Source organism: Physcomitrium patens, chromosome 26 (genome assembly GCF_059467195.1).
Source record: "Physcomitrium patens ecotype Gransden chromosome 26, ASM5946719v1, whole genome shotgun sequence".
Classification (NCBI taxonomy): Eukaryota; Viridiplantae; Streptophyta; class Bryopsida; order Funariales; family Funariaceae; genus Physcomitrium; species Physcomitrium patens.
Genome location: NC_143435.1, coordinates 1,492,326 through 1,507,649, shown reverse-complemented (window position 1 = coordinate 1,507,649; position 15,324 = coordinate 1,492,326). Strand labels below are relative to the sequence as shown.

At 38.6% G+C, this 15,324-nt stretch overlaps 1 protein-coding gene across 3 annotated transcripts; it reads right to left on the bottom strand.

Moving 5' to 3' along the window:
- Positions 1–2,603: 2,603 nt before the first annotated feature.
- On the bottom strand, positions 2,604–6,856 carry LOC112277707 (ureide permease 2). 3 transcript variants are annotated; one of them, XR_016501218.1, is made up of 6 exons: positions 5,708–6,856; positions 5,314–5,479; positions 5,120–5,202; positions 4,323–4,789; positions 3,453–4,072; positions 2,604–3,339 (listed from the first exon to the last, which is right to left on the bottom strand). XR_016501218.1 is itself a non-coding variant. In XM_024510338.3 (5 exons), the coding sequence occupies exons 1-5, from the start codon at positions 6,081–6,083 to the stop codon at positions 3,908–3,910; spliced, it is 1,257 nt and encodes a 418-aa protein (XP_024366106.1). In that variant the 5' UTR covers positions 6,084–6,856; the 3' UTR covers positions 2,604–3,907. The 3 variants fall into 3 exon arrangements, 1 of the variants encoding a protein (XP_024366106.1); XR_016501217.1 differs by having other exon boundaries at positions 2,604–3,365; positions 5,708–6,851; XM_024510338.3 differs by having other exon boundaries at positions 2,604–4,072.
- Positions 6,857–15,324: the final 8,468 nt, after the last annotated feature.

Genomic DNA, 15,324 nt, shown 5'->3' with positions numbered 1-15,324 from the left:
GAGCTCAAAGCTATGGAACTCAAGGCAGATTTGGTGACTAGAAGGAGTTTGAAACCAAGCTTAGGAGTCAATTTTGGCCCATCAATGTGAAGAAGTTAGCATGTGATCAATCAACTAACCTTACACAATCCAAGTCAATGTAAGATTTAAAAAGGATATTATTGAGGTTGATTTTATATTGATAATAGTTTTTACATATTTAAAGTCACCTTTGTTAGACATTGATGATCCTTGAAGTCTTATTTGATGTTTAGGACATAAATTATATAAATCTTATTAGAGAAAAGATTGGAGAGGGATCTTGGTAGCAAAAAGAGAAGTTAGGGCATCTATATGAATGAATGGAGATGGATGATGAAAATCTCCAATCCTATTCGCCAAAAATTATGCCCAATAGGCTTCAAGGAGGTTGCCCAAGGCCTTATTAGGAATTAAGGTTACTCTTTTGAGGTCATTTTAACTTTAGAAGTGAGGGCCAACAAATTTAGGTATCAATTCATAATTTTAATAAGATATATAGAATATGAACACAAACATTTAATTTAAAGTTCTATTAAATTACAAAGTTTATTTTTTAATATGATACATATAAGAAAACTCATAAATAAACTGATTCAACATATATTTTGAAAAAATCATTAATCAAAGATCTTAGACTTTCAAACTTTATTTAAAAAATAATAATTTCATTGATAAAAGAAATTAGAAAAAAAAAAAAAAAAAAAAAAAAACACATCAAGAAGAAAATCACTTAAAATTTATTCAAATAAAATATAAAAAATATAAATAAGATAACTAAAAAATATGGTTTTATTTTTTAGATATTAAATTTTGAAAGTTTTTTTTTTTTAATATATTTTAGTATTTCATTGAAGAACATTAAAGTTACATTTATATTTTAAAGAAATATATATAAGAAAATAATAATATTAAATAAGTAAACTACTTCTTACAAATATAATAATCTATTATTCTTATATAAGTCTTAAGTTGGATACAAATATATGTATGTATATATATATATATATATATTCCTATTTCTATGGACAATAATAAATGTATAAGGCAAGGAATGGTGTGGTGGATAAGAAAGATAAGAAGGATATTAGTACTAATTTCTAGAGCATTGCTTAAATGGTTAATTTTTTATACCAATTCTTCAATATTTTTCAATAAAAATCAAAAAAGGTTGCCTTCAAAATAAGTGGGAGGCAAAAACAAGATCAAAAGAGGTATTGAATGATCTTATGATCTCATGATCTTATTCCTTAAAACACACAAATTCTTCTTCAACCATGAATTGTGCACATGCTCAAGTTATTTCTTCCAAACTTTCCAATTCCTTTAATGTTCCAATGCAAGGATTGAATCATTGAGCTAGCCATCATAGCTACCTCATTGCAAGTAAAGGAAACTTGGCCCCAACTTTGCTTGTTTGTTTGTGGTAGGATGGCAATGCAACTTCAACCCAACTTGGCTTGTTTGTTTTAGGATGGCAACGAAACTTCAACACAACTTATGAATGTAGTCTTGGAGTAAGATATTTTAAGTAGGTAGTCCAGCCAATTTGTATTTCGAGCTTGAAGTATTCTCAAATTCAATACTCAACAATCGTCTTCTTTGTATCTTTGAACCCATTGAGGAATTCCTCAATTTCATCGTCAAAGTCCGAGTTAAAGTTAATCCTATTTGGGGGCACCTCAAAGCAACCCAGCAACGCTAGAGTGCTGGCTGCTGGTTCCAAGACTACTGTCCTTTTTTTTCTTTGGCTCTTTTATCATAGAACCTAATAAGCCTAGAGGCGCGTAATTGGCACTCGGATTGCCCTGCTTGCAAATTCTGATCTATCCATCCTTGGTTAGACAAATCCCTTTGTAGTAGGGGGGTGCTAATGCGATGGAGAAAGCGGCACCCACACTCTTCCTATCCCGATCACCGCGTTTTTGTTGGAGGGGGTGAGGTCTGTCTTCGAGCTAGTGTGGTCTATGTCCATTGCACCAGAAGCTCCAATTCTTTTATATCAGTCAACTCCAGCGGGGATTTTGGTGACGCAAGGGCCTGCATCAATTGTTGTTGAATCGGGGGAGCTGGTGCTGAGGGAATCGAGGGAGCTGGAAGAAGAAAATTAGGTGATATGATTGGATATTGCCCTGGTGCCAATGGCGGGGGCAAGGGCAGTATGATGCCCTTCCTACCTCATGGCCGAGTCCTGAGCTGGATAGGGGGTGGTTGATCACCTTGTCCAACTTTTGAGGCTCTGGTAAGCGCATTGTGCATCTACCTCCATGTCCTCTGTTTAGCTTTGCAATCCCCGTCTCTGTTTTCGTTCCGGCTCCTTCCTGCCCCATTTGTGTGCTCGTTTGAGCCTGGCTTTTTTTTGTTTGGCACTCTTTCTGGTAACCAGTACAAAACCATCATTTGAGGCCCTTGCATTGTCTCACTTTTGATCCGGCATTGATCACAAGGCTGCTCGCCCTTGATCGCCTCAGGATACCTCTATGTACCTTGGATTTGGTGCTACTGAACGTGTCCAGATGGAATGACCTTGCGATCTACATTCCAATCCCTTGTATCTTACGTCGAGACACTTACTGCACTTAATATCATTGTTTTCAAATATGACCAATATCTCTCCAAATTCCCTGCCCCGCTAGGAACTAAGAGAGAGGAGATCCATCCCTTATTTAATTCCACAGTAAAACAAAATTTTGGATTTTTTCGGTCTTTGAGTAATCAATGTCAAGGATGTGTCCCATCGATTTGGTTAGTTTCTCCTCCATACCTTAGAACTCCAAGAGTACAAATTAGAGGACAATCCACATGGGAACAAATAACCCTACTGGTTTGCGGGGGTTGAAAGCGAGGATCTGTTTTTGGAACAGTATCGTGCCCGCTGCTAGCTAGCACGGTTTGAGTTGTAGCGTCTTCTACGTCACAGCCGGTGCAGAGAATTGGATGTAGAAGTACTCAAATCTCGCCTCTTGATGTGACGCAAATTGAACTTGAATGATATTTTTAAGCTCCGAAATCCACTGTTCCATCCATGTCATGTCATCCGCCTTCTTTACAAAACAAGCTATTAGGTAATGTTTTTGCAGATGCAAGACGTGCTGGCAAATCTTTGGCATGTCCAGAGCTGCAATAGGAACCTTTTGGTGTTTTTGGATCAGAAGCCCTTGTGCATTACGGAATGAGTCCATGTGTGCGTGACGCAATGGATTATCGTGGGTGCTCCCGCCGTGCCTTTTGACCGTGCTTCGTCTCTTGCCTGATTCCCTTCGTGCATTGTACCTTGCGCGTGTCCTGGCTGCTCTCTCCGTCGTACTGGCGTTGTCGCGCCTTGTCAAGGTGGTACCATTATGCCACTTATCGTTAGATTAGCATTAACAAAAAAAACCTAGAAAATGAAAAATCGAAATCCAACAAACCGACTTCCAAACGCAAGCTCTTACTTGAACGCGTCTTCTAGCAAGATTCTGTGTGCTAGTCTCAAAGGAACAATGTATCAATTGAGATGAGCATCACAAAGCTTAGTGCCTGCCCTAGCGCAGCAGCTCCAGCAGCAATGCTGATGGACTCTCCTTGACGCTGCAAGAAGGCTTCACATGATCGGCCTGGTTTTGTTTTTGTATTTTTTTAAAAATAGATCTCGTTTCATATGAAAAAGTAACTGAAGAATTAGGGTCTCCTAGGCAGGAGAGTTTTTTTTTTCAGATAGGAAAATGCTCCAAAGTTCACCAAACAAACACAACGTGTAATTAATTCGCACTAGACGTGCACTACAAATCAATAATAATTCCCTAAGTCACTTGAAGTACTTTCTGTGCAATCAATCAATCTATTTACTGAAAGAACCATAGTAGTAGCCAAGCCACGCATGTGTGAAGGAAGGGTCCGTGTGAAGGGTTTAAGTCCGAGACCCATCGCGTGGCATCGAAGAAGCCACAAGCATCACCACAGCTGTTGCAAACATGAAGAGCATGGCGATCAGGAGAGAGTAGGTCTTTCCTGATGATCCATAATACTCTCGGAACAGAACTATACCCCACAACGTGCCCACCAGAGGTAAAGCCTGCGCCACCATCCCAGCCCAGCCCCACTGCTTGGTCAGTTTGTTTCAGTTCAGATGTTTGTTAATCTTGTAACCTTCGTATCAAAGTTTCTACATGTCAACACCTCAAAACAGACAACTGGGTAGCAAGGATATCCAGAGAAATCAACTTGTGCACATCGGTTCATGGTGTGACTATTGCCCCAGTTTCAGTTCTACCCTCAACTAGCCATGTGATTGTGAAGTAAGTGCAAAGGAAGAGAACATGAACCTGTACGGCATCCGCAGCAGCGTACCCAGCAGCTTGACCTCCCATGAACTGGAAGCCGTTCCCAATACCACACAACAGGCCAGCAATGACCGCAATATGGCGACCTTCGCGGTCTTGGCAGTACATGGACAGTGAGGATTTGGGAATACCCAGCACCGGGTGGTAGAGAAAATACACATTCACGAGAACTGAGCAGATGAGAAAAGCAGTGGAAAAGTAGAAGAAAGTTGTGTACACCACCAAATGAGGCACATCAGGCTTGAGAAGGTGGAACTGATCATTTGTAGCCAAGTTAAACAAGGGAGAGAATGCTGCACAACATAAACCTGTAAAGAAGGCAATCCCCAGCCCAAACAAGACACTCTTCCCCTTGACCTTGATTGCTCTATGGGACTCCAAACTTTCAAAATACTCCGCTCCTGTGGCCGCGCTCCCCCCTATCTCTGGATCAGCACAGTACTTGGAATCTGGGACAGATAACATTACGATTTGTGTTTCAGTACACGAGTCAGAACCACACGAAAAATGACGAGTAGATACTGTCCAGATCCTTCAAGGAATTGCGAATTGTCATGCATTGGTGACAGATTCGGCATATAAATAAATTCAGAACTGAAACACGTAAATTGAGAAATGATATGTCATGTTATGATTGATTGATTAAACCTGTTTTGAGACCCAAACTGACATCATCTTATGGTAATGTAGATGGTCCAAATATGAGGTAAATACAACGCCACTAAGGGGATGAATAGAAACACAGACGAGGGCGGAACTAGTGCCGAAAATCCACTCACGAGTTTCCAGGTTGCTTGGATGGTTTATCAGCAGAGGTGCAGATGCCTCCGAGTTCTTGAATGAGCTTCCATTGTCCTCCAGCCTGAGACGGAATAGGTTGTAACAAGCGCGACAGTGTGAGCAGTTCAATAGATTCGACACGTCAAGTGTGAAAAATCACGCTGCAGTTGGAAGATGTGAAAGAAAGGCTCACGTTTGTGCAGAAGCCTCCGCAGCTTTAAGTTTAGCTTGAATGTCGGCCACATTTGAGGCATGGCAGAATGAACCCAACACAACTGCCACCAGGAAGCAAAGGACCCCAGGAAACAAGATGCTTGCACGATTCAAACCATCGTCTAGAAAATAGTTCACAGTTGTTCCTGCAACGAGTCCAACCACGAATCACTTCGTCAGTCTGATTACTGCAGTGTTCAAAAGGATTTTGCGCATGGGACCATTTTAGCTTGATACAGCAACAAACGAGTTGATGTAAATTGTACTATTCCGTGTAAAAGTTATCTGCTGCTTCTGCCTTGGACAGGAAAGAACAAACCTCACAGTTGTCCATTGTTCACGAAAGAATGAGGTGAAGGAAAGAAGCTGAGCACCTAGAACCACGGCGACACTTGCAGAAACAACCTCCGTCAAAGAAATTCCAACGAAAGCTAGCGAATACTGCAAGGAAATGTTGCCTAAACACAAAGCCAACCCGCCAGCTAAAGCGAACGCCACCGAGGGGCCATTCTCCTGAAACAATTGGGTCAGAAAATTGGGCGCTTCCGGCGTGTCAGGGCCAATGTCCCCGAGGGTGAAGGCGAAGAGGACGGCTACTCCGTAATTGGCGAAAGTGTAATCCAAGTAAGTGTGCATGGGAATCCGCCCCTTCCTCTCCAACAAATTGAACAGCGCAGGCCAGGAGCCGAGGCACCACAGCGAGACGATCATCAAGGCGATCGCCCCCGCTTCATCCTGCATCACATACATAATAGCTAGGGCTGGATCTGTTCAGCCTCCCTTCAACACCTACCAGGACAGGGCCTTTGGATACAAGTGCCCAAATAGTTTTTCAAAACCCTAGAACCAACCCACCATGCACAGTCTCAAACGCCCATCACCGGAACTGGTGGGCTTGAACCACAGAATGCGGCTGTCAAGGAAAACCTGCAAATTCCCAAAGGGCATCGCGACTTCGTTTCGCCACGAACAGAGGGGGAATGCTACCCACTCCGCAGCTTAAACTGGAGGCAGCGTGAGTTTGTTGCCATTCCATATTCATGAGATACTGCGATTCCTTCTGATCCTTTCATTACTGATTGTTTGCAAGCGAAGTCTTCTAAAATTTAAAAGACAGACTGGCTTCAGCTGAACAATGTCGCACTTTAACACTACAACTGCTCCACCAACACCACGGTTGTTGCTGATCACACGTACCAGCGGAATATGTACACCCCAGATTCTGTGCTGCGCCCGCGTACAGAACGAGATCGAGTCCACACGCCTCCCAGAGACGTGAAGGAGGTATTAGTCCCCATTGCTGCGATGGTGTGCACGCCATGTGTGTAGACGGACCTGATTTCAAATGCTACAGTTGCATTGACTGATTAACAATGTTATCTCAGAGCGTTAATTCCGAGTAGCTATGAGGAATAGTAAGTTCATGGCGGGCGGAACCCTTCCTTGCAACGAGCGACGCTGCCAGCTGTGTCATAGATTGTCTGTGATCGGTTTGTATGCAGCGGCCACTTTGCAAGGAATCTTACCCATGAGGATGCGATAATGATTCTGTGGATGATTGAATCGGTATCTCCAGCAACCTAGGAGCTCCACACGAGCAATAAAGTAAAATAAAAGATCTAGAAAAATCCTCTTTCCACGAAGCCTGCGTCGCATTACAAACTTTACGTCACTGAGAAACGAGGGAATTCCCTGAGCAATCATGAAATGGAAGTCTTGCAATCAGGTGATTTACGAATGCTCTTTTACCAGAGAAACCCTGAGATTTTAGTGGTGCGAGGATTAATGAAGTTATATGTGCACTGCGCAGGTCCTGGACATGTCCATAGGGGATTTGCACACTTGACCACAAGGATGTGTCCATCGCGACTGAGAACTCCGGGGGTCTGCAGTTATCTACCCCGGTTTCGGGGGTTAATCGCTTCTGAGCAAGGAATGCAACGCGGAGGCGCAAGCCGGAAGGATGAGAATAATTGAGACCAAGGTTTCGAACAGGAAGAAAGAGAGAAAGAGACAGAGGTATGGCAGCACTTGCAGCCCAAATCATGACACCCGAAATTTCAATGTTGCAGCTGGGCTGCAGGAAATCAAATTGCTCATGGAACACGCTTTCCTATCGCTCTGTCCATTCCAAGGGTGCCAAACAAAACCCAGTTGAAAATTCCTTCGTCCTTGGAGGGCTATTGTAAGCCGACTTGTGAACGAAAAAATCTTGTCCGCAGGAAAGTATGCATCAATATCCAGTTGGGGGGGGGGGGGGGGTTCTCTCCCAAAAGCACGGCCACCTGCATTACCGCCACACCAAGAGCCCTGCACCGCTTTGCCAAGGCACGTAATGCGGCTCCCAGCGGAGAACAGCACCCATGGCTAGTGCTCTCAGAGAGAAATAGACACGAAAGCGCATAGCCAAGTGCATCGCATGAGGAATAGTAACAATATCCCGAGGTCTCACACCTGTCGGTAGGCTCAACGGACAGACGGATGGACGGACGAGCAGGAGAATTCGTCCGACGGGAGGCTTTTTCTCGTCTTCCAATACGTGGCACCCTTTCTTGCTTCGCGCTCATGGGAGGGCATTGGACCCACGACCGTGCTTCCAAAGCCCCATCAGAACTGAAAACCCTTTTTCCACACTCTCTCTTTCCTCCTCAAATCAGTAATGGCGTTGGGGCCCTTGCTTTGCATCAAATAAAAAACAAATGTAAAGATTTCATAGTCTGACAGTTATGGGGAATGTTAGTGTTCAAGTATTTTACTATAAAAAACATTTTTAGTATTTTCAAAGAATTCAGCATCTTTGGAACATGTAATATTTCTCTTAACATGTTTCTCTTACCATGTTCAGTAAAACAATTATTAAAACTCCAATCTTTAATTTTAGTGGATGAGATAGCAATCCATTTTATAAAAAGAGTATAAAGAAATTCAACTTAAAATAGTGTTTGACTATCATTGTCATCATAGAAAATTGAGTTAGTAGAAAGAAATTTTATCCTTTAATCATGAAAATTTAATAAGATTTGAAATTTGAATGCATCAATAGATGAATTTGTGGAGAATAAAATTTGCGTAATTTATAATAAAATTGTAATCATTAGAATGATTAGCAATATTGCCATAGATTTTTTTTAGACAATAGACCAATGTTTCTATAAATAGTAATTATTTCAAGAATTCAAAATATATTTTTCCTTATATCTTGGTAAATACTCTCTTTACTTTTGCTAATACAAAACAAATACTCTACTAAAGATCTATTTTCTTCTCCTCCTTATCCATTAGCTTGGTGCAATCTCATATTAGTTATGAGTTGCATTTTTTTGTATAGATGGATATAAGTAAAAGAACTTCAAGCATATATTAATAATATCTATTTTTATTCTACAACAAAGAACTAACAAAATTTGTTGGAAGACATCTTCCAATACAAAAAGTTTTTCATTAAATGGCTGAATAATACAAGTTATATCATATAGCAACATATCTAGAGCTTCAAAGGCTATCTTATTGGTTATTGGAGCTTTAGTTCACACCAACATCATAGCAAATTTAAGCAATCTTCCTATTTTTTATTCTTTTATGATCCTGCAATTTGCATAGTTATTAAGATTGAATATAATCTTAAAAGTAGAACGAATTGTTTTCCACCTAAGAGTAACAATGTAACAATAATTGCATTATACATTACTTGTTTTTCATTATTTAATAATGAAATCTCATTTAGAACAATGTTCATCTCAACAAGGTCATATGACATATGGCTTGCAAATAATTGGTTACCTTGAGCAAGTGTTAATTGATTGGTAATCCTTAATTAAAATGAGATAGGCCTAGAAAGTTAATTAAATATTCTCATTTTATAAAAGATGTGACTAAAAGTCCAATAGAGCTTTGACAATGGCAATGGGATTATTAGCAACAATAATACATTGTCACAAACAACTAATGTCTTTCAATATTGACAAAATTAAAGCTAATGTTAATCTTGTTTACAAATATACTAGATAGTAAGGTCACGAGAAAGTTTTATAAGGACTATTAGCCTAAGTCCAGTACCAAAGTTGATAAATGCTTCTATGTTGACTTCTAAGAAACAAGAGTTTTTTTTAAAAAAAATATTATTATAACATGACACTACCAAAAGCTCAATCTATGTCAAAATTAGTTTCTTTGAAGTATCTTAAAATAATCTAATGTAGTCCTATTTTCTATAATTTATTTTCTTTGAATTATTTAAACAATATAAACAATATCTGTTACATATTATACTTGGAATTTATAAATATTATGCATTTTAAAGTTCTTGTAAGAATAATTCATTTTCTTCTAAAAATATATATTTATTTAAATTGTAAAAATAAATCACATAATTTACAAGAATCTTGACAAAGAATTTTTAAAAAAATAATTTAAAAATACAATACTACAAAATAACTTTAAGTGATTAAAATTTAAAATATAAGGATAGATTTTCTATTATAATAATATATGATAAAATTAAATAAAAATATATTAAAAGATTCATTTAAATATTTAAGAAATACAAAGAGGTTGTACTGCAAAAAAAAACAAAAAACAAAAAAAAACAAAAAAAACTTTAATAAATCTTATAATTTCTATAGTATAATAATTGTTTTTTTTCTCTTTTATTTACTTGAAATCATTTTATGTAAATGCTTCATCCTTGAATTTTATAAATACTATAATATTATAAAATTATATATATATATATATATATATATATATATTTACGAGCTTTGATAACCTTGTGTTATTTTACTTCTTATTTAAGAATTAGTTGTATACTTTGTTTTATTTTAATATTCAACTTAATCTCATCTAACAGTCATATAAAATAATTTAAAAAACAAACTCTATTATTTAAACTGAAGATTTTTTTTAAGAAATTTCTCAGTGACTTGATCTATAATTATGTAAAATACAAAAAAAATCTTTGCCTTTAGCATTTTTTTTCTTCACATAAATTTTAAATAGCAAAAAATATGATTATAAAACTAAATTTATTTATTACTGAATTTTACAAGATGTTGATTAGAAACTTCTAATAAAAGTACTATAAAAATATTTATGGTAATTCCATTCAATAATAAATTTATTTATCTTTATTTTAAAAAAAATTCATAATTTTTATATGACAAATGTCTAAATCATCTATCTAACATCTAATCTTCAAGATTATTTAAATATTTATTTGAAATGTGATGCTTACATCATATTAGTCCTTGTAGACCAAATTAAATTCTATCCATCTAGTATAAAATAAAATTTGCATACAAACAATATCTTCTAATCTATTTTTGTTTTATTAAATATACAATTTTATCAAATACTAAATAACATATAGTTGAATTGTGTAGATTTCAATCAAGTTATGTACAAAAGAATGATTTGAAAAATTATGTATGTGTATATATAAATAAATAAATAAATAAATAGATCATATTTATAAAGTTTTGGTTTTTTAAATATAAAAAAAAATATATTTTTTAAAAAATAGTTATATAATATTATTAATATACATATTAATGTAGAATTTGAAATAAGATATAATAATCAAAGATATCATGAAAAACAAGTTAAAAGACATGAATATAGAAATAATTATATGATGATGATAATAATAATAATAATAATTGAAATTTTTGGTTATAATAAAGACTTCATTGTAATTCTAAAACCTTATTCTATTTAGAGCAAGGTGTCACCTTTATAATTTATATTCCAAATATTACATCTATGATGCTTGAGTTGATTTTTTTTATTTTAGTATAATTACTTAATTAAAAATTAAAAACAATATGTTATTTGTAAAAATAAATTGAGGCTAAACAAATGTTACCAACATTGCATTTCAAAATAAAATATTGCAATTAATGAGAATTGGATTAGGATTTTTTTGCATCAATAACATGCATACAAGATTTATTTTTACAAAAATATTATTGTAGATATTCACAGAAATTAGAATGGATTTCTCTCAAATAAACATTTTTCTAGTATTAATATATTTTAAGTTTACATGTAACATTTGCCTATACTCAGAAAAGCTTACAATTACTCTGCACCAAAGTATAAACCCATGCAATAGCTTCATTCACGGTAGGCATTATAACCTCATTAACAATATCAATGTATGATATGTGATAACTTTAAATATATTAATCTAGAATATATATGTTTTTTTTCTTTTCATACCTTGAATAACAATGGACTAAATTAAAGGCATAATAAATAAGTAGTCACTATACTAATCATGATTGAGTGACAAGATAAAACAATCTCATGTTTGGATTTTAAACACAATTTTGCACAGAGGCTCAAGTGAGATAATTTCATGTTAAAAAAATAGCTAATATAATATCCCAGATGACATTTAATAATCTTGAGATGTGAATCAAACCATAACTTTGCATTTTCATTATACATACAAGACTGATAATGTGTAAACACTGCTAAAGCTTGAGAGTGATATATTGAAAAACTTGGTAAGCTTAAATATAGTGAGACAATCAGGTTTGAATTGTCTTCTACATTAATACACCTAAAAATCCACAACTTTTATGAAAATATTTATTATAGAAAATAACAAAATGATGCTTCACAGTGTGTTTATATTGAAGAAACTTCTAAATGCATAGGTTTGTACATGCAAACATAACAGTTCTTCCATGTGTCCCATTCCATGAAAACAGACAAGTTTCGCTATAAAATATGCATTAGTATGTTCTGGAGTGCAAGATTAGGGTGAGTCTAAGTGTCAATTGGTGGTCTTAGAATCATCTCACCAGTGATTCGCTTCAGCTCCGGAGAGTTTGCGGTTACTTGGCGCATGTCGTGCGTGTGCAGGACATAATCAGCTGTTGCCCCTTGCGGCAACTCTCTTTGGAATTAGCATCTTTGTCTCGGGAGGAAAGTTGCAGAAGGAGCAGCGTAGATCGGCAAGCTATAAGTTCGCGGATACTTGATCATGAACCATTGGTATGCTACATACATTATTGGCAAGCTCCATGTAAAGCGGATGTCGCTCCACACCACGTGCATAATCGGATTTGCGGAGAAGTTCGATTGCCCGTCGCCGCCCTTGCCCAGCTTTCCATTTACCAAGTGCTTCGAAAATGCAAACTACACTCTTACGCGATATACTCAACCCTTGATACCGAGTTTTGAATTCCTGATAACCATGAGAGCAATACTAGAGCACCTCCCATTATGTGCCGATAATGTTATCGCCGAACAACTTGACAGCCTTTCTTGAATGCTGAACACTTAAAACAGGCCATCTGAATTGAAGTTGTAACCCGTCTTGAGGTTTGAATTGCTCGGAGATGAATTCTAGGTAATCAGCTAACGTTCGTCGCTCATCACAAACGCAGGTGGACCAGTGGTGAGCAAGATTCCCCTCCTGAACTTTTCCACCATTTAGTGCGAACGTGTGAAAATCTCTTGTAAGCACAGGAGTTCTGGAAGCAGTGGCTTCCAAGATTAGCTTGGCGTACGGAGCATATCAACTTCTCTAAAGCAAATGCATAAAAGACATTTGTCCAGCAGCAGATCACCATCAAACAAGAGAAGCGGAGGAAAATGTTCCACGACCATAACTCAACCCTCTCTTCCCACATAGAAAACGCACAACCATGTTGCATTTCAAGTACAGTTAACTTGAAACCCCCGATTGCTGCAGCACTGTGCGTCTTGGAGGCGCTTCAACTGTTCGAGTGAACCAATTTCGTAAAGCAGAGAACGGGCTCTAAGGCTCTCCAGAGACGTCGAAAGAGCCTTCTAAGACACGCCGGACGCGCAGCTCAATGCCGCGCTCCATCTCCATTAGAAGCTCCTTATCGACCGCGAGGCGCTCGACGCCTTCCATGCGCAGTTCTTCCGCAAGAGTGGCATTGACCTCCACGAAGTGACGCAACGCATCCGCGCACGAGTGCAACAACCGGAGCTGACAGTCCATCCGTTCCATGAGCTTTGCCCTGGCCCAGTTGAGGCGCGACATCTCTCGAGCAATGACAGGAATGGCTTTGACGACAGACGGATCCTGTGCAAGCCAGAGCTGGTCCCAGGCGCCTTGCAGGTGATGGGAGGCATTGGCGAGGGCTATGAAAGCACGATAAAGGGAGTCAAAGGAGGCGGCGATGGAGTCGAGGTCAAGCAGGACCTGAGCCTCGCGACCATTGCGAAGGCGAGACACAAGGGAGGGCAGCGGAGGCAGCAGGAGCGCCATGGCCAGAGGGCCATGCTCCTCCTCCTCACCATAGCCACTACCACCACCACCATTACCACGGGGTGTCCCATTAGTCTCCATAGCTTCTCCCTCCCTCCCTCCCTCCGCCCAGTCCCTCTAAATGCTTCTTCTGCTTCTTCTTCTTCGATACACTCCGCGACTCCCTCCCTCTGTTCCTCCAACCACAATTCCCATTCTCCTCCGACGCTGCGTCGTTCGGTGTTTGCAAGTCCCTCTCTCTCTGTCTCTCGCTCACTCTCTATCGGTGCTGATTTCATGGCCGCGGTGTGAAAGGGGACTCACCGAAGCATTGATCATGTCGACATGCCGAATCGGATCAGGCAGCAGCGGAATCCCCGCTGAATGTCCCAAACTGAATATCGCTGATGCCATGGACTCCACACACGAATGAATGACGAATGAAGTATTGTAATGATGAATGTGAGAATGGATGAATGCAGGGTGAATGTATGGATGGTTGGATCTGTATATGTTTGGAGGGAGAGAGAGATGTATGTATGGATGTATGTACTTTCCTAAATATCTATATTGACTGGAGAATGTCAAAACACAATAGTGAACTTTTATTATAAACAAACTTGATATGTAAGAATATATATATATATATATATATATGTTCCCGTAAGTATTATCGGATGCACAATTAAGAATCTCAATTATGCGTGGCTTTGTGTAATTTTCTTAATTTTGAAATTCACATTTCGAGATTCGGTTGTGTTGATTTGCTTCTGTTACGTGTGAGTACATAGTATTGCTTTATGTTTTCTGCTCTCTGGTTATAAAAAACAAATCTCAATGACTCTATTGCGGAAAGGTAAACTACATTCAATATTAGAGATTTTTTTTTTCCGGCTTGGTCAAAAATCTTACATGGGATATTATTGCTATTTGAAACTACTCAGATCTGAAATTATATACGGAATACCTTAAAATGAACCTCATGCGTACATTTTGAGTACATATTTATGTACAAGTACATATGCACACGTATGCATACAGTAAGGGGAAAATGGGCGAGAATTAGAAAAAAAGGAAAAAGAAAAAAAAAAGGGGGGGAGCAAAGTAAATAGAAACCCAAATTCTGTGAAAAATCATAACAATAGCACATACTTACAGATATCCAGTGCGTTGTGTTGGCACATCGTCAGAAAAAAAAAAAAAAAAAGTACACTTGTTTGCTAGTATTATTATTATTAATATTATCATTATTATATTAAAATATCCAAATCATAGACATCAAAAGCAGGTGACAGGTACTTTCTCCTTTCCATTATTTTAAGATGACGAGAGGGAGAGAGGAGAATTATATGTGGAGGCGGAGCCAGCACCCTACCGCACGGAGCCAATTACTTAATTGGCTACTGGAGTCAGTCCGAACGAGGGCGAGGGGAGGACGGGGACGGAGGAGCTGCGAACGTACGGTGACGGCAGAGTGTGACGCCAGCCAATGTCGCTGTAGACGCGACGCTAACAAAAGGCAGCGGCAATTAGATGCCGGGGGGAGGGGACAACGCAGCAGCAGCACCACATGGCGTGGAAGAGTCGACCCCTCGCAGCCATGAGCTGGCACGGCCCCCCTCCCTCCCTCAGGACCTGGTCCAGCCAGGCTCACCTCTCACTCAGACCAGGGGGGGTCAGAAACCCTCGAGATACCTGCCTGATAGGATCCGGGTCTCGTCGGGGGTTGGGGGGGGGGGTTTCTCCGCTGCGTCTTTTTCTGCT